At 39.0% G+C, this 24,442-nt stretch overlaps 1 protein-coding gene across 1 annotated transcript in view; it reads right to left on the bottom strand.

Moving 5' to 3' along the window:
• Window positions 1–306: 306 nt before the first annotated feature.
• Window positions 307–24,442, bottom strand: part of LOC124720426 (zinc finger protein 596-like) — a 110,084-nt gene continuing 85,948 nt past the window's right edge. Inside the window, exon 8 of the mRNA XM_047245776.1 lies at window positions 307–1,911. Coding sequence (XP_047101732.1) covers window positions 732–1,911 — 1,180 coding nt within the window. The 3' untranslated portion in view covers window positions 307–731. The remainder of the gene's footprint in view (window positions 1,912–24,442) is intronic.

Consider the following 24,442-nt stretch of genomic DNA (forward strand, 5'->3'; position numbering starts at 1 on the left):
AAGAGAGGCGCTCTGCATCGCGGTGTAGCTTGCTCGCCAGGTTTCGAGAGGGTGCGTTTCTGGATGAGGTATCGAATATATTGCTTCCCCCTTACTTATACCTCCCGATGAGATCACGAATGTAAAATTAGAGAAATTAGAGCGCGCACGGAGGCTGTCAGACAGTCGTTCTTCCCGCGAACCATACGCGGTTGGAACAGGAAAGGGAGGTAATGACAGTGGCACGTAAAGTGCCCTCCGCCACACACCGTTGGGTGCCTTGCGGAGTATCAATGTAGATGTAGAATGTAGATGTAGATGTTCATTAATTCACACAGGAAACGAATCTCATAGAAGAATGTCTTTTTTATTAATATCATCAATAACACCTATTTCATTCCCTATGGTTTTCAGATTTATATAATGTCTTGTAATTATTTATTACTGCATGCTTCCCAAGATAACCAGTAAGTGAAAGGCATTTGCACAGGTGTCAGTTTTGTTTGGTCTCTCATCAGTATCTATTAATGTGTGCCTTTGAAACCATTAGATGGAATAACAGCTGACCCACATACATCTCATTTATGTGCCCTTTCACCAGTATGAATTAGAGTGTGCCTCTTGAGTTTACTAGACTGTCTAAAGGATTTCCCACAGACATCACACTTATGTGCTCCCTCGCCAACATGTATTAACACATGCCCATTGAGAACATACAAGTGATTAAAGGCTTTTCCACAAACGTCACATTTTTATGGCCTCAAGCCATTGTGTGTTAATAAATGCTGCTTAAGATGACGTGCCTTAGTGAAAGATTTCCCACAGAAACATTTGTGTGGTCTCTCGCCAGTATGAATCAACTCGTGCTTTTTGAGATTGCTAGACTCTGTGAACGATTTACCACAGATGTCACATTTATGTGGTTTCAGGCCAGTGTGTGTTAATGCATGATGCTTGAGATGGTAAAAATAATGAAAGGCTTTACCACACACGTCACATTTGTGTCGACTCTCGCCAGTATGTAGTACTGCGTGTTTCTTGAGGCTATTAGACTGAATGAAAGCTTTCCCACAGATAACACATTTGTGTGGTCTCTCGCTAGTATGTGTTAATACATGTTTCTTGAGATTACCAGACTCCGTGAAGGATTTTCCACAGACACCACATTTATGACGCTTTTCGCCAGTATGTATGAATTCATGCTTCTTGAGGTGACCAGACTGAGTAAAGGCTTTTCCACAAATTTCGCATTTGTGCGTTCTTTCGCTGTGTGTTAATTCATGTGTCTTCAGACAATAAATCCGTGTAAAAGATTTACCACAAAAATCACATTTGTGACGTCTCTCACCAGTGTGTAGTAAGATATGTTTCTTGAGAGAACCAGACGCAGTGAAAGATTTCCCACAGACAGAACATTTATGTGGCCTCTCGACAGTGTATGCTAGCGTATTTTTATTGGCTTGAGCAGATGGAGTGAACAGTTCCTCACAAAACTCAAATGTGTGTGGTGTCTCGCCAGTGGACATTACTTCACAGAACTGGAGACTATCATATTCATAAGAAAGAGTGCTTTGTTGATGACTTTTCAACTTTTGCACCACAGAATGCTTGCTGAGGCTGTCACGGGAGGTAAATACTCTGCCACACCACATACAGATATTCTCAGGTGGCTCTACTCCATCAATGTGAATGAATACATGCATTGTGAGACTGTATTTTGATGGAAACGACTGCTGGCATGAACTACATGTGAAGACATTTTCCTCAAAATTGTAATTACTACCAGAGCAAAAGGCAATTTCCTCCTGAGAGGAAGAAACTTGCCTCGGTGTTCTAATTCCTACAGAATGTGCTGATCTCTCTGCAGCAATGTCCAGCTCATCACCAGTTGCTCCCTGGAGACATGTTTCTTCACCAGTGGTTTTAATCAATCTGAAGCATTAACAGAAGAGCAGTAAATATCTTAATTTTCTGTATACAGAAAAACATTATTTTAGATTCAAAAATTCTTAGTTGGAATGGATAGTGAATTTATAGCATGCACATAGAGAAATACACATTGATTCACAATTTCTGAGTTGAGACTATTTTTTGCCCGTGGAGTCTCCACATTGATTTGCCAGCTTGTGTAGCACAGAACTGCATTCATACTGATGTGTTAGTAATAAATCATTCATTTAGTTAAACAAGTTGTTTTTCAGAAGTCTTGTTTATGAAAAAATTTCATTTACCACTTCACATGATTTTTTAGCTACTTACAGCAAACATTTTTGGCTCTAAATGGAGAATCCACGATGAAAGCTTCCCAATAACAGGTAATATAGCCAAACTATCAGTACTTGGCCGCATGGCACTCAGTGAATAAGTTCAGTTTATACATAATGTGGTACCTTGAAGCAGCAAGCTCACAATTAGATTTTATGTACAATTCGTAAATATCTTCGTTACAGCAACAATAAGTAGAATATCTGAAAGAAAAACATTCTTTTTTGCAACTTAGTCTTTTAATAACAATGCATTTTGCTGTTGTTTGCCGTCTTTAGATCATCTACAGGGATAACAAAATAAACAGAAATTAGGGTATGGTCCTACTTCCACATTCTAAATGCAAATCAGGAATTGTTACCTGTCCTCCAAATTTCCCTCTTACAATATACATCAGAAACAATATAAAACAGCTCTGTACTAGACTGGAGCATATGTCAAATCAGATGGATCCACTGAGGCCTTTCCCTTTTCAACATTTTAAAAACCATAAAATGGCTCTGTGCTGGACTTAAGCACACATTTAACAAGATGAACCCACATTGTCTGTCGAATTGGAAGAATATTTAGCATGAGATCTAGCAAGCATTTGTTAAACAAACACATCACGTAAAGTAGCATCCTACATTTGCTGAACATTTGTAGACTGCAGGGGACCAGTCACCCCAGTTTATGATCTCTGCATCTCATGTTGAGCTCAGAAAGGCAAAAAGCTTGATTTATTGGAAGAGTTGGAAATCCTAGAGTACACGTGTACTATCAACGAACAATTTTTGACTGATTCCCTAGCAGAAATCACGGTCACTATCATTTGGTGATATCAGTTCTTAACACTTTTACACAAGTTTCTTTATGCTCTTCTAATGAGTTCCATTTCAGTTTATTAACTTCCCCTGAAGTGAATCATTCTTGACATATTTTTAAAGTCAAGTCGGGACTTGCTGTTTTAACAAACTTTTCTATCCTCAGTTATTGGAATGACGTCCATCCTTGATGCTTAACTTAGTTTTATTTAGTTATGGCTGATGTTACTACTTGGTTCACTTGGAGTAATTTAGAGGTTTCTCTTTGGGCAACAGTGTTCTGATTAATTGCAATCATTTAATTTCGTTTTAGTGAACCAATCATTATTGGACCTTTTTCGTAAGCATTAAACATCACACTGGTCACATAACTGCTTTGAGCGCCACCTAAGTATGTCCTCCACAGACACTATACGCAAGCCTCATTCCGCTGTGTGGCCGCTTCATATTCCATCTGTGACGTTACACTGTAACTACTGTGTATTTTGTTTAAATCTGTACACTTCAGTGTGAGTGTGGTCCTACCATTTAACCACTTCACTTATATATTTCTCATTCATTTCGATTATTTATTTTGTATTCATACCTGCAGTTACACATTACATTAGTTGTTTTTGGCTAGATCTCTGCTGGTTCATTTCACCTGACACATGCTTCAATGTAGCTCAGAGCAATTTGATGGTTTTTACAATTTGAAAAAAGGAGGTCTCGACAGGTCCATCTGATTTGATGCATGTTTCAGTCTAGCACAAAGCAGTTTTATCATATTTAGAACATTGTAAAAGGAAAATTTTAAATTCAATAAAATTTCCTAATTTTACATCTACAGGGATACTATGCAACTCACACGTAAGTGCCTGGCAGAGGGTTCACCGAACCATCTTCACACTAATACCCTATTAGTCCACTCTTTAAAAGCACATGGAAAAACTAACACCTAATTCTTTCTGTGTGAGCTCTGGCTTCAATTACTTTATTATGATGATCGTTTCCCCCTAAGTAGGTTTCTGTCAAATGTTGGTGATTGAAATTTCCTGAGAAAGTACTGCAGCAACGAAAAACGCCTTTGTTGAAAGGATTTCCACCCAAAATCCTATATTATGTCTGTGACACTCTCTCTCCTATTTCTCCATAGTATAAAATGCGCTGCCCTTCATTGAACTTTCTTGATGTGCTCCATTAATCCTTTGTGGTAAGGATCCCACACTGGTCAGCTGTACTTCATTGTGTAGTGTAGGCAGCCCCTTTAATAGATTTGTTGCATCTACCAATAAAACACAGTCTTTGGTTCGCCTTCCCCACAGCATTTTCTATATTTTTTTTCAGTTCCAGTTGTTTGTAATTGCAATACCTAGGTATTTAGTTAATCTGATGGGCTTTAAATATGATTGCTTTATTGTGTAACTTAAGTTTAATAGATTCCTTTGAGCATCCTTGGATGACCTCACACTTTTCATTATTTAGGGTGAATTGCTGAATTTTACACAATACTGATATATTGTCTTCAGCGTTTTGATCTTCTGATAACTTTACTAGTCGATAAATGACAGCATCATCTGCAAACAGCTGCACCTGGTAGCTGCAAGTCTGAGACGTGTTGCCACACTCGTGCAGCTACCCCCATCGCAGGTTTGAGTCATCCCCTGGGCAGGGGTGTGTGTGTGTGTGTGTGTGTGTGTGTGTGTGTGTGTGTGTGTGTGTGTGTGTGGTCCTTAGCGTCAGTTAGTTTAAGTTAGATTAAATAGTGTGTAAGCCTAGCGACCGATGACATCAATAGTTACCACCACCACCACCACCGTCGCCACCACTGCCGCTGCCTGCAAAAAACCTATAACAGTTGCTGAGATTGTCTCCTAAATCGTTTATATAGATAAGGAACAACAGAGGACCTATAACACAAATCACTTCTCTTTTATTCCACGACTTTCTGTCCATTACTACAAAATGTGACCTTTCTGACAGGAAATCATGAATCTAGTTGCGTAACTGAGTCGACATTCCATTAGTGCGAAATTTGATTACAGGCTGCTTGTTGGGTATGGTATCTTAAGCCTTCTGGAAATCTATAAATATGGAATCAATTTAAAATCCCTAGTTGATAGCATTCAACACTTCATGTGGGTAACGAGCTATTTGTGTTTCACAGGAATGACGGTTTTTAAATCCATGTTGACTATGTGTCAAGAACATTCTGTTTGAGGTAAATCATATGTTTGAACGCTATATAAATGTTCCAGAATCCTGCTGCATATCGACATTAATGACACTGGCCTATAATTTAGTAGATTACTCCTATTGCCTTTCTTGAATATTGGTGTGACCTATGCAAATTTCGTCAAGCAAGCGGTTGATAGGTTTGGAGCTATTGCACCAACATACTCTGGAAGGAACCTAATTCGTATAAAATCTGGACCAGAAGACTTGCTCTCATTAAGTAATTTAAGTGGCTTCGCTACTCTGAGGACAACTACTTCTAAGTTACTCGTGTTGGCAGCTGTTCCTGATTTGAAGTCTGGTATATTTACTTACCTTATTTAGTGAAGGAATTTCGGAAGGCTCTTCTTCAGCAGCAGTGACATTGATGGTATTTCTATTACTATCATGCAGAGGAACCACTGATTGTGTCTTGCCACTTTCATACTTTACATAGGGCCATACACTCTTTGGATTTTCTGCCACGTTTCGAGACAAAGTTTCACTGTGGAAATTATTATAAGCATGAAACACAGAAGTCTGCTCTAAACTTTGAGCTTCTGTAAAAGATCGCCAATATTCTGGATTCTGCGTTCGTTTAAATTTGGCATGCTTTTTTGGTTGTTTCTGCAAGGAAAACGATTTAGGTATCTGTATGGTGCGGAAATTGGCAATTGAAGCTAAATAATGAAACGAGTGAAGTTATCCACATGAGTGCTAAAAAGAGTCCGTTGAACTTCTGTTACACAATAAATCAATCGAATCTAAAGGAGGAGGAGGAGATTAGTGTTTAACGTCCCGTCGACAGCGAGGTCATTAGAGACGGAGCGCAAGCTCGGGTAAGGGAAGGATGGGGAAGGAAATCGGCCGTGCCCTTTCAAAGGAACCATCCCGGCATTTGCCTGAAGCGATTTAGGGAAATCACGGAAAACCTAAATCAGGATGGCCGGAGACGGGATTGAACCGTCGTCCTCCCGAATGCGAGTCCAGTGTGCTAACCACTGCGCCACCTCGCTCGGTTCGAATCTAAAGGCTGTAAATTCAACTAAATACCCAGGAATTAAAATTATGAACAAGTTAAATTGGGAAGAACACACAGAAAATGCTCTAGCGAATGCTAATCAAACACTGTTCTACTTGCCTACACTACACTTGTCCATCCTCTTTTGGAGTGCTGCTGCATGCTGTGGGATACTTATCAAATAGGATTAATGGAGTACATCAAGAAAGCACAAAGAAGCCAAGCACGTTTCGAATTATCGAGAAATATAGCAGAGAGTGTCACACACATGATACAGAATTTGGTGTGGAAACCATTAAGACAAAAGTGTTTCTGATTATGGCAGGATGTTCTGACGAAATTTCAGTCACCAATTTCCTCCTCCAAATGTGAAAGTATTTTGTTGACAACGATCAGAATAACAAAGGGAGATCAGAGCTTGCAAGGAAAGACACAGGTGTTGAACTTTGCCATCCATTGTTCAAGGTGGAATAATAGAGAATTAGTGTGAAGGTGGTTTGATGAACCCTCTACCATGTATTTAAGTGTTCAAATGTGTGTGAATTCCTAAGAGACCAAACTGCTGAGGTCATCAGTCCCTAGACTTACACACTACTTAAACTAACTTATACTAAGAACAACACACACACCCATGCCCGAGGGAGGAGTCGCATCTCGGGCAGGAGGGTCACAAAATCTGTGACAAGGCGACTCAAACTGCTCAGCCACTCCACAAGGCATTTAAGTGTGATTTGCAGAGTAGCCATAAAGATGTAGATGAACATTTTTCCGACTTATTTTGTGTCTTTAGTTAATTTATTTAGTATAAACCTCTCAACTGTTGTTGGTACTATTCCTTTGAATTCAGTCCACAAGTGGCCTCCCCTTACATTGTTAGTCTGGAAGGATTTAGAATTGTACAAACTAGGACTGTACATTAATTTTTGCTTATACTCTTATCCCTATACATAATCCAAAGATGAACCACAAAGATGAAATGCGTTTTTATTTAAAGACTTTTTAATTAAAAAAATGATGTACAACATTGTGGCAGCAAGTACATGGGGATAGTTTATTACTGCATGAATGTGGTCCTAATTCATTCATGTGCTACAGCATGGAATCTTCATGCTACAGCCTAGATGGACGGTATTATGATGATGTGCTGAGGCTTACCTTGTTCCTTTGTTTTTTATCATAATAATCGAGAAAGAGAGGGTTGGGGTTGGGTTGTTTGGGGAAGGAGACCAGACAGCGAGGTCATCGGTCTCATCGGGTTAGGGAAGGATGGGGAAGGAAGTCGGCCGTGCCCTTTCAAAGGAACCATCCCGGCATTTGCCTGGAGCGATTTAGGGAAATCACGGAAAACCTAAATCAGGATGGCCGGACGCGGGATTGAACCGTCGTCCTCCCGAATGCGAGTCCAGTGCCTAACCACTGCGCCACCTCGCTCGGTCGAGAAAGAGAGCATTGGGGACTAAGGGTTGAAGGATCTCATGACTTTGTGTGTGATGAAACACTTTAAGAGGTCTTCTTTAAGTTCCTAAGGAACTGTAGACTCTGTAACAACGACTGTGAAATAGAACAGGCAAGTACACATTTGTGCATACTGTAGTGTAAATGTTTGTTCTGGCTGAGAAAACAATCGGAGCATAACTTAACAGATTAATCGACAGCTTGAGAACAGAGTGCAAACAAAGAAACAAAAAAACCTTTACAGAAAACCTGAGTTCCCTTTTTCATAAGTCCCCTAATTTTATTGTAATAACTGGTGGAGACTTTAATCATCCAACAATTAATTGGGAAAGTTACAGTTTTGTTAGTCATGGACATAATACATCCTGTGAAACTTTACTAAATGCCTTCTCTGAAAACTACCTAGAGCAGATAGTTAGAAACCCCACTCATGAAAGAAATGTATTGGATCTAATGGCAATAAATAAACCTGACCTCTTTGAGGATGTCCACATCAAAACCGGTATCAGTGACCATGATGCGGTTGTGGCAACAATGATAACCAATGTGCAAAGGACAACTAAAACAAGCACAAAGATATAAATGTTCAACAAACTAAATAAAAAATCGGTAATGTCATATCTGAAACAGGAACTTGAAACTTTCAGCACAGGGCAGGAGCATGTAGAGGAACTCTAGCTCAAGTTTAAAAGAATAGTTGAACACACACTGGACAGATATGTACCCAGTCAAACAGTTCATAATGGGAGGGAGCATCCATGGTATACGTCAACTGTAATGAAACTTCTAAAGACACAGAGATTACTGCATCATAGGTGTAAAATAAAGCATAGGGCTATAGATATAGAGATGCTAAATGAAACACCTTTGCCTATCAAGAGAGCAATGGCTACCATAGCAGAATACTGTCAAGTGATCTTCCACAGAACCCAAAAAAATTCTGGATGTATGTAAAGGCTGTTAGTGGGACCAAAGTTTGTGTCCAATACCTAGTGAATGAGATGCTGAAATGAGGAACACATTTTCAGGGTACCAAAGCATTTTCAAATGTTCCTTTACAAAGGAAAACACTTGAGAATTGTCACCAATTTAATCCTCGTACCAATGAAAAGATGAATGAGATAAGCATTGGTGTCAGTGATGTTGAGAAACAGCTGCAATCATGAAAACTGGGCAAAGCTCCAGTGCCTGCTGGAATCCCTATCAGATTTTATACTGATTTTCCTACTGAGTTAGCCCCTCTTCTAACTATAATCTATCATAGCTCCCTCGAACAAAAAACTGTGCACAGTTGTTGGAAATTGGCACAGATAACATCTGTCTATATGAAGGGTAGTAGAAGTAATCCACAAAACTACCATTGAATATCCTTGACATCAATTTGTTGTAGATTCTTGGAACATAGTCTCAGCTCAAACAGAATGAGATATCTTAAACTGAATGACCACCTCAGTATCCACCAGCACGGACCTGGAAAACACCGATCATGTGAAACCCAACTGCACTTTCTCGCATAACATATAGAAAGATTTAGATCAAGGTAATCAGGCAGATGCAGTATTTCTTGATTTCCAATAAGCACTTGACTCAGTATGACACCTGCACTTATTTTCAAAAGTACAAACATAAGGGGATCAAGTGAAATTTGTGACTGGAAAGAGGAATTTTTGGCAGGGAGGACACAGCATGTTATCTTGGATAGTGTCAGTCAGATGTAGAAATAATTTCAAGTGTGCCCCAGGGAAGTGCAACCAGTCTACAAAGGAGATTGTTTACAAATCACTTGTGCGGTCATTTCTAGAATATTGCTAACTGTGTGGGTGCCATACCAGATAGGACTAACAGGGGATGCTGAACATAAATGGAGAAGGGCAACATGAATGGTCATAGGTTTGTTTAATCCATGGGAGAGTGTCACAGAGATATGAAAGGAACTGAATTTAAAGAGACTCTTCAAGACAGATGTAACATATCCCAAGAAAGTCTGTCAGCAAAGTTTCAGGAACTGGCTTTAAATGATTACTCTATGAATATACAACAACCCCCTACCTATCACTTATATAGGGATCATGATGATAAGATTAGAATAATTACCGCATGCACAAAGTCATTCAAAGAATCATTCTTCCCATGTTCCATACATGAATGGAACAGCATGAAATGCTAATACTTGTACAATGGCATGTATCATCTGCCATGCACCTCACTGTGGTTTGCAGAGTACAACTGTCGATGTAACTACAGAAAGGAGGGACCACAAGGAGCTGACTGCAGACCAACTTTTTAGGACATTAATTTGAAGCCCCTTTTTGAAATATTGGATATACTCTGTGAGTTAATGAAGTTGAGTCACATGCAGACCAACTGCTAACAATGGTTTCATGTGATTTCACAGAAACAGGCATTGAATACATGTAATGAAGGTTTAGCAATATTGCATAGCTAGTGCTTGCCCATGCTGCAACTGACAGTACATAAAACACTTCACGTACTCCAGAAGGGTGAACTCTAGAACGTGAACTGGCAATGACTAAAAAATATGTCAATCAAGAGATAACAGGTGTTTTGTTGTCTTGGTCTGTATCTCGACAACGGCCTGACTTACGCACCAAATCAAAGCAGAGCCTGAAAGACACAATAATTAAGAACATGACTATCAGTGCTGCCTCTCATCAGTACAGAATGCCATCTGGGCAGTAACATGAAGCCGTCCTAATGGCTCAAGTTTCATTCAGAGCACATAAACAGGCAGGTAGTGGTGGTATTAACACTCAGAAGAATGCAGTGGGGAATACTTTTATGACTCCAAGTGAATACAACAGTTGGATATTCGAAAAAGATAAGCCATTTATTGGGTATGAAGAGAAAATTCAGAAAAAGTGCAGGAAATAATTTTAGATGCAATACACAAAAGAATTGCAGTAGACAGATGGGTAGACATGGTATTTCATATAATACAAACAAGATGAAAACTTGTTTGGTGAGATTGGAACTCCAGAACAAGTAATTCTTCATTTCAGGAGCATGAACCTTGGTTCTTAATAATATTTTGTCCATATACAAAATTCTGTGGTCCAAAGAGGTGTCTGACTCTTGTAGTACCTCTCAAAGATCCACTCACAAGGGCTACTGGCATACAACAGGAAAATGCATGCAATGCAATACTGCAAGGATAACAGTGTGAAATGGTGATAGGAAATCCAAATGCTTACCACCTGGAAGAATGTGACACATGCAGCACAGATGCAAGATGATCCAGCTCTCATAAGAAGAGTAAAGCGAAGCACATTCTTTCTAGGCCATCTCAGGTACTGCTCCCCCCCCCCCTCTGCCCCCCCCCCCAATAATTATGGAAGTTTGCTGAAGAATAAGTATGAAGCCTGTCACAAGATCATGGCCACATGGGAAGGTACCTTTGATTAAACTGACAATGAAGCAGTGTGTTCTGAGGAGAAAAGATGAGGATGAAGGTTCCTGGTTTTGCACCAGATGTAAAAAAAACTTCTCTAATTGCCTCACAGGACAATACAATGGTATAAAATTTACTGCCTGCTACAGTTAGAGACTTGAGTCTGTCATAAAGTTAGTGCCTGAAACTGAGTGAGAGGTGTAGAAATATCTACATATCTTTCCAAGGTCATTGCATGCAGTAGACATTTGTGTATGGTTATAGATAAGTGATAGAATTATACTATAGATTAGATGATAAAAATTATTAAAATGCCATAAATATATACAACAGAGTACACAGAATCCACCCTTAATAACAGAGGTTCAGCATAATCTATATTCTTAACTTGGATATAATATACTAACACATTACAATATTACTGAAGAGATATAGTTGTTGTTTAATGACATATTAACATAGGTGGATAGTATCCTCATCATGCTATGCACAAATAATGTGAGAGATTGTAATAATAGATGTATACAACCTGCTATAGTACCTAGCCAATAGTTAGAAAATAAATGCCATCAAATATAAAAATAAATAAAGACAACAGAGTACAAACAAAAGGTTCAAGAAACACATGGAGAAAACTGCAGACCAAAGTTATTGAGCAAAAATTTTCTGAATTCTAAGGAAACAGGCAATGCACTGTCCAGTGAAAGAAAATAGCAATATCAAGAGGCAGAGTGAGCTACAGCTGTAGAGCAGCAGCTTGTGTAAATTACAAGAAATTAGATATCGAGCTCACAAAAGAATGTCCCCACTGACATTACAAAAAATACATTTCAGGAGAAGTAGTAACATTAACCTGAAGGCATTTCTCAAGGCCTTGGGTAGTTATTCCCAAGTTAAGGGAATTATGAAGTTACGCAAAAAAATTGGTGGTAAGTGGGAAAGGTACATCAACTAGGGCAAATTTCACCTTTAACCTTTAGGTTGCCTACATGTCAGGGCAATAATGCTATCAATGACCTTGAATGCATTACATAATTATGTCCCGCACCACCTCCTCTCTCTAGTCTCCAAATAACTACAGCAGAATATTCTAGCACGTATCGAAATGAAGTACCCAATCTCAATGTAACCCCCAAACATGAGTCTTAGCTTTGCTCAATGGTATACATACAATCTGAATTTCTTTTGCTTCATCTTCAGAAATATTTATCCAAAAAATTACAAAAAAAGGTGTATCTCCTATACCCAACATCTAAATTATCATTATGTCTCTCTCTCTCTCTCTCTCTCTCTCTCTCTCTCTCTCTCTCTCTCTCTCTCTCTCACACACACACACACACACACACACACACACACACACACACACACACACACACACACCAAGAATAGTTCCAGATCTCTGATTATGGACTCAAATTGGGACTTTGCACAAAATAACTATTTCTCAAATTAGGTAAGATTTCAAGTGTAAAACACATGGGGCAGTACCAATGTCACTTAATAGTTCTTCAGTACAAAAATATGCTTGGCTTGCACATTGGAAAACCAAGAAAAATTAAAGCACTTGCTGACAGTCAAAGTCCAACTTCTGCACCATACTTTGATACTTTGCAAGGCATAGTGGAACTTCAAAAATGGCTCTAAGCACTATGGGACTTAACTTCTGAGGTCATCAGTCCCCTAGACTTACAACTACTTAAACCTAACTAACCTAAGGACATCACACACATCCATGCCCGGGGCAGGATTCGAACCTGCAACTGTAGCAGCAGCATGGTTCTGGACTGAGGCATCTAGAATCGTTCGGTCACAGTGGCCAGCACGGAGGAACTTCAAATTATGTTTTACCGCATATAAACTGTCTACATTACTTACAAAAATACACATTGCTGGCTTGTCGACACTATTGACATAACTTATAGGTCACTCAGAGTAGTTCAATCGTTGTACCATGCATTAAATTAATCAAATATTGGCTCTGTAACATTGCCAAACACAGATGGGTGCTATTCCTATCTACCCTGTAGCATAAAATGCATCTGTGGGCGAGAATTACTGAAGTACACAATTTTTTTTTCTCATGTCTTAAATTCGTCAATAATCCTCCTTTAATTTGATGTCAAAGTCAGCCAAACAGTAGGGTGATCTGATGTCAGGGTATTAGTCATTTTTCAGGGCGACTGTTTTCCAGTACAAGCATTTTAGATACTATTGAGTGGGGCAATGATGGTCAGTTGACATGATGACTTGTTTTGTTACACAGCATGTGTATTTTGAGAAATAATACAATTCTATTTTGGTGCAAAGTTCGATTTTTCTCCACAATTAGAGATCTGTAACTCTGTGTGTGTGTGTGTGTGTGTGTGTGTGTGTGTGTGTGTGTGTGTGTGTGTGTGTGTGTGTGTGTGTGTGTGTGTCTGTGTGTGTGTGTGTACTCGAAATTGTTTCTTATTTTGATATAAAATTTTATTTTGGTGGTGAAAAGTTTGTATTTTTGAGATCATCCTCTAATGTCTGTCTTCTTCCACCAAAGTCTTTGTTTATGTTTCATCTCTATCTTGACAAAAATCTAGTCAAACGTCTTTGTTCCTTCTTAAGATGGTGTTTAGTCAATTGGTTTGTACATTGGCTAAGTTGTCTGTTTTTTGATCATGTGTTCTGATCAGTTTCTTGGTGTTACTTACTAACAGATTATACCAAATACAGTTTAAATGTTTTATAGAGTCTTGGAAACATAATTCCAGAAGTTAAATATTACAGCTTTTCTCGGAAGTTCAGTTAGTGCATAACCTCACATAGCTCCAGTTAAAATGCATATAAAAAGCAATATTAGGCTGTTAATAACATCGATTAACTGGCCCACTAAGAGTTACACAAAATTGCGGGAGCCTTTTAGATAACACGCACATCAACAGACGTTTTGCATCACCTCGGTTCTGAGAGTTCAGTAACCCGTACAGAAAACTGGAAGACAGATTAACATAAACATCATTTCTGCCCTTTTTATTGTTCATGAAAACCACACTTTGCATGTTGTACCACCACACAGTGAGACCTTCGGAGGTTGGTGGTCCAGATTGCTGTACACACCGGTATCTCTAATACCCAGTAGCACGTGCTCTGGCATTGATACATGCCTGTATTCGTTGTGGCATACTGTCCACAAGTTCATCAAGGCAATGTTGGTCCAGATTGTCCCACTCCTCAATGGCGATTCGGCATAGATCCCTCAGAGTGGTTGGTGTGTCATGTCATCCATAAAAAGCCCTTTTCAATCTATCCCAGGCATGTTTGATAGGGTTCATGTTCAGAGAACATGCTGGCCACTCTAGTTGAGCGATGTTGTTATCCTGAAAGAAGTCATTCACAAGATGTGCACGATGGGGGCGTGAATTGTCGTCCATGAAGACTAATACCTCACAAATATGCTGCCAATATGGCTGCACTATCGGTTGGAGAATGGCATTCACATATCATAAGGCGCCTTCAATGACCACTAGTGGCATACTTCTGCCCCACATAATGCCACCCCAAAATAGCAGGGAACCTCCACCTTGTCGCACTCACTGGACAGAGTGTCTAAGGCTTTCAGCCCAACCGGGTTGCCTCCAAACACGTGTCTAACAAATGTCTGGTTGAAGGCATATGCGACACTCATCAGTGAAGAGAAATTGATGCCAATACTGAGCGGTCCATTTGGCATGTTGTTGGGCCCATACTGCATGGTGTCAAGGTAGGAAAAGTGGACCTCGTGATGGATGTTGGAGTGAAGTTGCACATCATCCAGCCTATTGTGCACAGTATGAGTCATAACACGACGTCTTGTGGCTGCACAAAAAGCATTATTCAACATGGTGGTGTTGCTGTCGGGGTCCCCTCCAGCCATAATCTGTAGGTAGCAGCCATTCACTGCAGTAGTACCCCTTCGGCGGCCTGAGCAAGGCATGGCATCATCAATTCCCATCTCTCTGTATCTTCTCCATGTCCAAACGACATCACTTTGTTTCACTCAGAGACGCCTGGACATTTCCCTTGTTGAGAGCCCTTCCTGGCACAAAGTAACAATGTGCATGTGATCAAACAGCTGTATTGACCATCTAGGCATTGTTGAACTACAGACAACACGAGCGATGTACCTCCTTCCTGGTGGAATGACTGGAACTGATCGGCTATCAGACTCCCTCTATCTAATTGGCACTGCTCATGAATGGTTGTTTACATCTTTGGGCAGGTTTAGTGACATCTCTGGACAGTCAAAGGGACTGTGTCTGTGATACAATATCCAGTATGGTTGTTTACATCTTTGGGCAGGTTTAGTGACATCTCTGGACAGTCAAAGGGACTGTGTCTGTGATACAATATCCAGTAACGATCTATCTTCAGGAGTTCTGGGAACCAGGGTGATGCAAAGCTTTTTTTGATGTGTTTTTTCATTGACAAGAGTAGAGTCAACAGTGCTAGTGTAAGCAAAGTAATTTATGGCCCGTCCGACCATGATGGACAACTTCTTAAAGTCAATAACATTAGACTGTGTGATGAAGTCTCCCACACCTATTGGTCCTATGGACTTACAAAGACTGAAACTATGTCTGCCTTTAATTACCATTTGACACAGATAGATTGGGCTCCAGTGTATAGTTCATCAGATGTTTATGTTAAATTTAACCTTTTTTTAAATAAATTTCTTCTATGTTTGAAATGGCCTTCTCAAAAAAGACTTGCAGAAAGAACAATGAGGTTTCTTCCAGTAAACCTCAGATTATTGAAGGTATTAAAATTTCTTGTAGGACTAAGAGGGAGCTACATGCCTCACTGAGAATATCAAATGATCCCCTTGAAAGGTCTCACTATAAAATATATTGTAAAATTTGAAAAATGGTGAAAAAGAAATCCAGGAGCTTGTATATTAAGTCTGAAATTGATAAAGCCAAGAACAAAATATAAACAGTTTGGAATGTTATAAAGGGAGAGTGTGGCAAGAGTAACAAGACTGTTAATACCATAAAGATAATCTTTAATGATGAGGTAATTCATAATCCTCTAGCTGTATCCAACGTATTCAAAAATCATTTCTTAACTGCAGCAGAAAATGTAGGTTGTACGGGTTTCTTAAATGCTGCTGTGTGTTTATTACAAAGAGCTAATCCCAACATATATGACCCAAAATGTGTTGCCCCAGTCACTATTACTGAGGTTAAAAATACTATCAAGTCTTTAAAAAATAAAAATTCCACAGGTTTTGACAGCGTTTCACCTAAAATTCTAAACCACTATAGTGACCATATATGTCAAGTCCTGTGTCACATTTTTAATGAGTCTATGCAGCAAGGTGTTGTCCCAGAAAGATTAAGGCTTGACATTGTGAAACCACTTTTCAAGAAGGGTGACAAAACCAATTTATCTAACTACTGCCCAATGTCATTACCAAGTAGTTTCAAGAAAGTATTTAAGAAACTAATGTATACAAGAATTGTAGAACATCTTGGCAACCACAACACACTCAAAAGAAACCAGTCTGGCTTCCAAAAGCATAGATCAACTGAGCAGGATATATATTATCTCACAAATGAAATTTTAGAGTCAATAAATAATAAAATGTCGCTATTGGAATCTTCTGTGACTTGTGAAAGTCTATTGACTGTCTGAACCACAACATTCTCTTACAGAAGGCTAATACTTATGGCTTGAGAAGTGGCACTGGTAGGAGGATTGAATCATATCTACGAAACAGAAAACAGAAGGTGTAATTAATGGTGTTGTTGATAGTCTTGTCTCATCAATTGTGGCACATTAAAGTATGGAGTGTCTCAAGGGTCCATTTTGAGACCTTTGCTTTTTCTTATCTTCATCAATGATCTCCCACTTTGTAGAGAACCTAGTGTAAATTTACTCATTTTGCTGTTGATACCACTATTCTGCTTGAAAGTCGAACTAACAATGACCTAGAAAATAAATATAATGCTGTACTTGTTGACATCCTACACTGGTTTAAGTGCAATGGACTAACTCTAAATCTTGAAAAAACTCAGTTTATGCAATTTCATACATCTCAGCAACAAAATGAAGTGTGCCACTTAAACTGTTGTAAACTAAATATACTATGCTGTGAATCAGCTAAGTTCTTGGGCAAACTAATTGACGGCAAGTTTAACTGGTCTGTGCATATCCTAGACCTACATAGAAGGCTAAGTGTGGCAACTTATGCTCTGCGAGTAATCACCCCCTTTGGTGATGTGGACACTATCAAAGCAGCCTACTTTGGTTATTTTCATTCTATCATGTCATATGGCATAATATTTTGCGGTAACCAGCCTTTAACCAAAAAAATATTTACTGCACAGAAGAGAACTGTGAGCATCATGAGCGGTGTTCATCCAAGGTATTCTTGCAGAAATTTGTTCCATAAGTTACAAATATTAAGTCAACTCTCAATACATATGTTTTTCATCTTTGTTTCTAATAACCAGACTCTTTTTAAAACTAATAGTGAATGTCATGATCATGATACTAAGTCAAAAAATGATTTATATAGGAGTCTGAAAGATTTAAGTCTTGTGGAAAAAGGTGTTAATTATTCTGCCACAAGAATTTTCTACTTTCTTCCTTCAGACATTAAAATTCACATTTATGTCTTACCTACTTTTAAACATAAATTAAGAGAATACCTAATGGGAAATTCCTTCTACTCTCTTGATAAGTACCTGCAGATAAAGCAATGACTGACTTTTTCTAAATTGTCCATCCATTGGTACTTACATTCTTAAAACTATGTTTTAATGTGTTTTGCTCTGACTCAACTATTTAAGTTGGACAATGTACTACATTTTCTCTCTCAGCAATTGTTTGATGTTACTTGAGCTATACCGCAGACTCAAGTTTAACCATGAAGCTTACTCATCATTTTATATCGCATTTCTGTTACTTTTATATACATGTATTATATCTGTATTATGTAATTATGACTTGTTCCACATCCTTGTGATTTATCACAAGAAAGGTTAATGGAATATGTGATAAATAATACATAAAATAAAAGATTACATTTTTATAGTGTGAGTAATGATACATTATCTTCTTCCCCTAAAATGGCACTTGCTAAGGTGAAGCATTACCAAAAACTTGTAAAAAGTCTAGTGACATTACCTCATTCTGGGTCTAAAAATGTAACAGACCACATTTTTTCAGTGGCTGGCAGTCATTCAGATGGCTAGTTATGCTGGCAGTTTACAGATGCCTATTTATCTGTGCACTTGCGTTCTTAGTGTAATATTTTAGCCAATATTTGTTTTGTGCAGTTAAAAGCTAGGCCAGATGTGTGTATGTATATTTCTTCATTTATGCCCAACATAAAAAATCAACAGAAAGGTGATAAGGCACATCTCAATGGAACAGAAAAGCTGCAGAAAAGAAAACTGAGATTTTCTGTACTTGTGAACCAGTGCAATCTCAACAAATTGTATACACCACAGAAAATCTCTGCAGAATGTTCCTTCAACATGAAAGTGAAAGACACCATGTGATGAATAAGACTGTGCTGAGGACACTTGATAGCCAGGCAATCATGGGCTAACTCACTCAAAAGTGACTGAACGAAATTAATTGCATTTGTATGCAACCCACATAATGTAACTATCTCGCAAGTCATCTGCTCTCTTTTCTGTACAGTCATTGGACTACAGAAAATCGTTACTACAAGAGACCACAACAGATAGCTATTTATAGCTATCAATCTAGAGGCAAATTAATATTACGATAATGCAAATATCAGAAAACGTGTCATTAGAGGTGACATAGTCATGACGCTTGTAAACTCATATTTATTACAGTAAGAGGCTTTTCAAAAAACAAAGTTCAACTTGAAATTTCATCACAAACATTTTTGTATTGGACTGAGACCCAGGACCTTGATCCAGCTACTGTTGTGCCTCTTGACTGACCACGAAAGGTATTAAATCTGGTTTCAATCACAAGTAACAAAGTGTGCACTGGTTTGAATTTGAAATGACATGGCATAATGTTTTGTGTTGGATGTGGACTCAAACCCAGCAACTAATTGGATTGTTAACTAAGCACAATCAAATGTTAGAAATCTTACATTTTCACCAATATCGAGATTACTGAAAATAAAAGGACGAAACCAAAAGGTTTTGCCTTACTGGGATTTGACCTATTGTCATAGACTTCTGGCGACAAATAGACTTTCAAAATCGGGTTATTTCACCAGTGGTGAGATGTTCACATATCTGAATTGAACATAACATGACGTTAATTTCTGTGCTGAATGAGAGGCAAACCCTGCCCATGTCATAACTGTTCACTACACATGAACAGACACTAACTATCAGATTCCTTTTCACCAGTAACCAAGAGGGGCATGTTGAACACGAAACGATATGATGAAAAGATCCATATCTGACTGTGAATCGAAACCTATACCAAATGTTATTGTAGAAAATGCATGGAGAAGTGTTAAAAATCATAAGCATTTGACACCTGTGAATGTACTACAACCTGAAATGACATGATGAATATTTTTATGGCAGACCAGGATTCAAACTGAGATACGTGCTCTTTATGGAGATCTTGAGAATTTCAGAAACTTGAGGAAACAAAAGAATGATGGAAATGAATTGTCACAAACAAGTCAAACCCACCTAAAGGAGAGATTTCGAATCCCAGTTCAGACCAATATTTACAACATCTCAAATTGAGGTGGAATAAGAAATAAGTGACTTGTGACCTTACATGACGATCAAAAAACTCATGTAAGGATATGTAATGGTGGCAGAGTTTCTACCTGGCATGACACCCACCTCTGTCATATCCCGACCTACACCGACACTCCTAAATGAGGTAGTGAAGGTTCAAAATGGCTCTGAGCACTATGGGACTTAACTTCTGAGGTCATTAGTTCCCTAGAACTTACAACTACTTAAACCTAACTAACCTAAGGACATCACACACATCCATGCCCAAGGCAGGTAGAGAAGTGATGTCATATTTACTGTGGATGGTGAAAACCTACACTGTTCAACTTGCTTTACCACAGGTGAAGTGGTGTGTGTGTGTGTGTGTGTGTGTGTGTGTGTGTGTGTGTGTGTGTGTGTCAAAAACAATTACCTAATGTGTGACTCAAATGCAGACACTTAGCATGCAAAGCTTGAATCACTCCAAGAAACTACCAACCTTCACAGAGCACTCGCTCACGATTGTGTCATAAAGAAGGATGCTGCACACAGAAAGAGAATTCTGATTGTCTAAAGGCTGATTACAGCCTGCTGGTTACATTAATTTCATTGTTAATCTGAACAGCTGTCTTTGATACCAAATGTATACTTTTGACTAGGTTTTGTTATCATTAAAATAGAATCACATAACACCCAGCTGCACAAACTGCAGACAAGTTAGGCTGCAGAAATTTCTACTGGAAGTGTTGCTTTTCACTTGTGATTTTGGGCTGAAGTATCCATTATTTTATGGTTTACTTATAAATATGATGCAGTGTACATGCAAAGGCCAGATATCGACTACATTTTCATCATTACGTTTTTGAACCACATTTCCTGGTAAAGACATACTGACCTTTTCATGCAGCATACTATGTGAAGATTATTGATATATTTAGTCCACCTGGGCCAAAATTACCTAAAATATTGAGAAGTGCACGGAGGACTCACACTCACAGTTATGTACAAACTTCAAATGTCTTTACCAATAATAATAATAATAATAATAATAATAACTATTATTGGTATTATTATTGTTTTGTGTGGCTCACCACCATGGTGCAAGTTATTTTATTCTATGGACGTCACTTTGGTTAGTTGGGTATTCCTAACCTACCCCAGTTATGCAGCCAGCGAAAAGGGAGCTACAATTTAACAAAGGACTCTGCATTGTGTTGTTTCTGGTGATTCCGTACATCGTTCAGATGCTAAGGCTACATTAAGGTGAAAACAGAGACAGTGGTGATCTGACAGAATCAGTCCCATGGCCTCTCAATTTCCAGCCATGTACTTTACTGCTAGACCACCAGAACTGACATTTATGCACATTGTTCATTGAAAGGATTTGATGAGTGAGTTTGTGGTTATCAGAATACTTAGATGTAGTGATAAGCTTAAATTATTTACACTGCCAAGGGACAGTACACATCAGTATTTTATTTAAATTTCAACTCAGTATCTCTACATGTTCGCCAGAAATAGAGAAACATACAACAAATGGAAAAAAGTCAATAACTGAAGATATAAAACAGCATGATCACATGGGGGTCTGAACCACTTTTTGAACCACTAAGTATGAACTTTATACACAGAAAACATATGTAGTTGCACAAAGATGAAGTTTTGTGTTAAGAACTGCATACCAGGGGTGTGTGGGTGTGCCCATCGCAGTTGGCATCCATTTCAATATCTGAGATGCCTGGCTGCCTCAACATACAAAAAGTATCGAAGTAAATTGCAGCTACTGTAGTTACTGTATGAGAATGCCTATCTACACTCTGCTGCCTTCATAGAAGTAACAAGTCAGGAACTTGGGTGGAAAGCAACCCCTACCGAACATTTTTTCTGATCTAGCACCCTCAACATTTATATTTCTCACCTCTTATCAAATAACTGTCAATAAATTTTATTTGCGGTCAAAAATGTACATTAAACCTGGATTGATGACGCCTTTGTTTCTACACTCATACTCATAAATTAACGATAATTGCAGAATGTGGTGCCACACAACATGGCACTACACAAAACTGGCGCTAATAGCATAGGCACATAGGGAACACAAGACACAGATCTGTAAGTCCATGGTATTGGTGATAAGTTGAGAAAACCGTCCCAAAACACATGTGCTAGAAAATGCTAGTTTCCTGTGCATGTACCCCAACATCAATATGAGATATGATCACCATGCACATGTACACAGGCCGCACAACAGGTTGACATACTCTGGATCAGGTGATCAAGCAGCTGCTTGGGTATAGCATCCCATTCTTGCACCAGTGCCTGTCGGAGCTCCTGAAGTGTCCTAGGGGTTTGAAGACATGCAGCAATATGTCGACCAAGAGCACCCCAGAAGTGCTCGATGGGGTTTAGAGGTCTGGAGAACACGTGGGCCATTTCATTTGCCTGATATCTTCTGTTTCAAGGTACTCCTCCATGATGGCAGCTCAGTGGGGCTGTGCGTTATCATGCATCAGGAGGAAGGTAGGACCCACTGCACCCTGAAGAGGCGGACATACTGGTGCAAAATGATGTCCCGATACGCCTGACCTTTTACAGTTCCTCTGTCAAAGACATGCCGGGGTGTACATGTAGCAATCATAATCCCACCCCACACCATCAAACCACAACCTCCATACAGGTACCTTACAAGGACATTAAGGGGTTGGTATCTGGTTCCTGGTTCACGCCAGATGAAAACCCGACAAGAATCACTGTTCAGACTATACCTGGACTCGTATGTGAACATAACCTGTGACCACTGTTCCAATATCCATGTACTGTGTTCTTGACACCAGGATTTACGAGCTCTCCTGTGACCGGGGTCAGTGGAATGCACCTTGCACGTCTTCGCATGAATAAACTATATCTGTTCAGTCAGCTGTAGACTGTGTGTCTGGAGACAACTGTTCCAGTGGCTGCGGTAAGGTCACGAGCAAGGCTACCTGCAGCACTCCGTGGCTGTCTGCGGGCACTGACAGTGAGATATCGGCCTTCTTGTGGTGTTGCACACTGTGGATGCCCCGTACTGTAGTGTCTGGACATGTTTCCTATCTGCTGTAATCATTGCCATAATCTTGAGATCACACTTCGTTGCACACAGAGGGCCCGTGCTACAACCTGCTATGTTTGATCAGCCCTCCAGTCGCCTTAGTATTCTACCTCTCATAACGTCATCAATATGTTCTTTGAGCCATTTTCAACAAACAGTCACCATTAGCACATCTGAAAACGTCTGCACACTTACTCTCTGCACCATACTCTGACTTGCACCAACACACCTCTACATATGTGGACTGCTGCCAGCACCACCATGCGACGACTGCAGGTCAAATGCACCACACGGTCATACCCCATAAACCACCCACCAGAGCATTATTTCACCATGTATCAGCATTATCCTTAATTTATGAGCATGAGTGTAAATCAGTAGCTCTCCACAGGCATAGAATCAAAAAACTGTGTTACCATTGTCAGGCAGTTTTAATTAATGTGGGGCTACATTATTGTTGATTAATTTCTCTCCTATCCTCTTTAGTTATATTCAATAAACCAACAAGAAACACTATGAAAATATGCTCAGTTGTAATACAATTGAATCACATCTTGAATAATAACTTTTTGGCTACTTCTGGCTTTGCTTGTCACTCATACAATATAGTTTTATTGTGTGTGTGTGTATATGTGTGTGTGTGTGTGTGTGTGTGTGTGTGTGTGTGTGTGTGTGTGAATTACAATTTAGCAGGAGACACACACAACAAAAGTCTAAGTTAATAAAACATATTACCAGAATATTCTGCACTTTTGAGCCCAGTGTGGTCCTTGCCTAGAAAAGTTTTGATCCTACCTGAGTGGCATTTCAGTATTACTACTAAAATACACAAACCTCAGATTGTGAGTCGATCCAAGAAGAAACCCAGCTAAATCATTCAATGCCACACACAATCAACTGAATTGTGTACCGACAAAAACCTAAGATGAGTTTAGGTATAAGCAAACAAATGTTTTAACGAGGATATAAGGTCACAATTTCTTCAAATTTTTCACCTTTATATCTATGAGGTAGTATATCAAAATTGCAAAGACACTAAAGATGGTGAAGCTAAGATTTCCTTAATGGTTCTCAACCTGAAAGCTTAAAGCTCAGCAACAGGAAAAGTAAAAAGCAGACAAAATGTTTAGGTTTTTAGCGGGATACGGCCCTAAAGCTAATGCAGCAACTTCTCTCTCATTGTGGTATTGTTGTTTAATGGACATGATTAGCAATGTTGAACATGAGATTAGTTATAGATTCTGTGTGTAATGACTTTCCTGGAATCAAATAATAAATCTGACACCCAATCATTAACCTCCAGTGAGAAGCACTTACACTGTGTATCAGTAGTGACAATGACATACAAAGTGATTTTAACAGGACAGTTATGAACCACAACAGGAAGTAAATCATGATCACATTGTTGCCATTCATATTGCACAATGTTGTCAATTCATCATTAGACTAGCGAATGGAGAAATACTTTCTCTAAGCTGATGTGCTGAGTTGGGAAGATGGTGTTTTGAGGACATGGTGAAGTCTACTTCTATCACATTAACT

Source organism: Schistocerca piceifrons, chromosome 11 (genome assembly GCF_021461385.2).
Source record: "Schistocerca piceifrons isolate TAMUIC-IGC-003096 chromosome 11, iqSchPice1.1, whole genome shotgun sequence".
NCBI classification, from domain to species: domain Eukaryota; kingdom Metazoa; phylum Arthropoda; class Insecta; order Orthoptera; family Acrididae; genus Schistocerca; species Schistocerca piceifrons.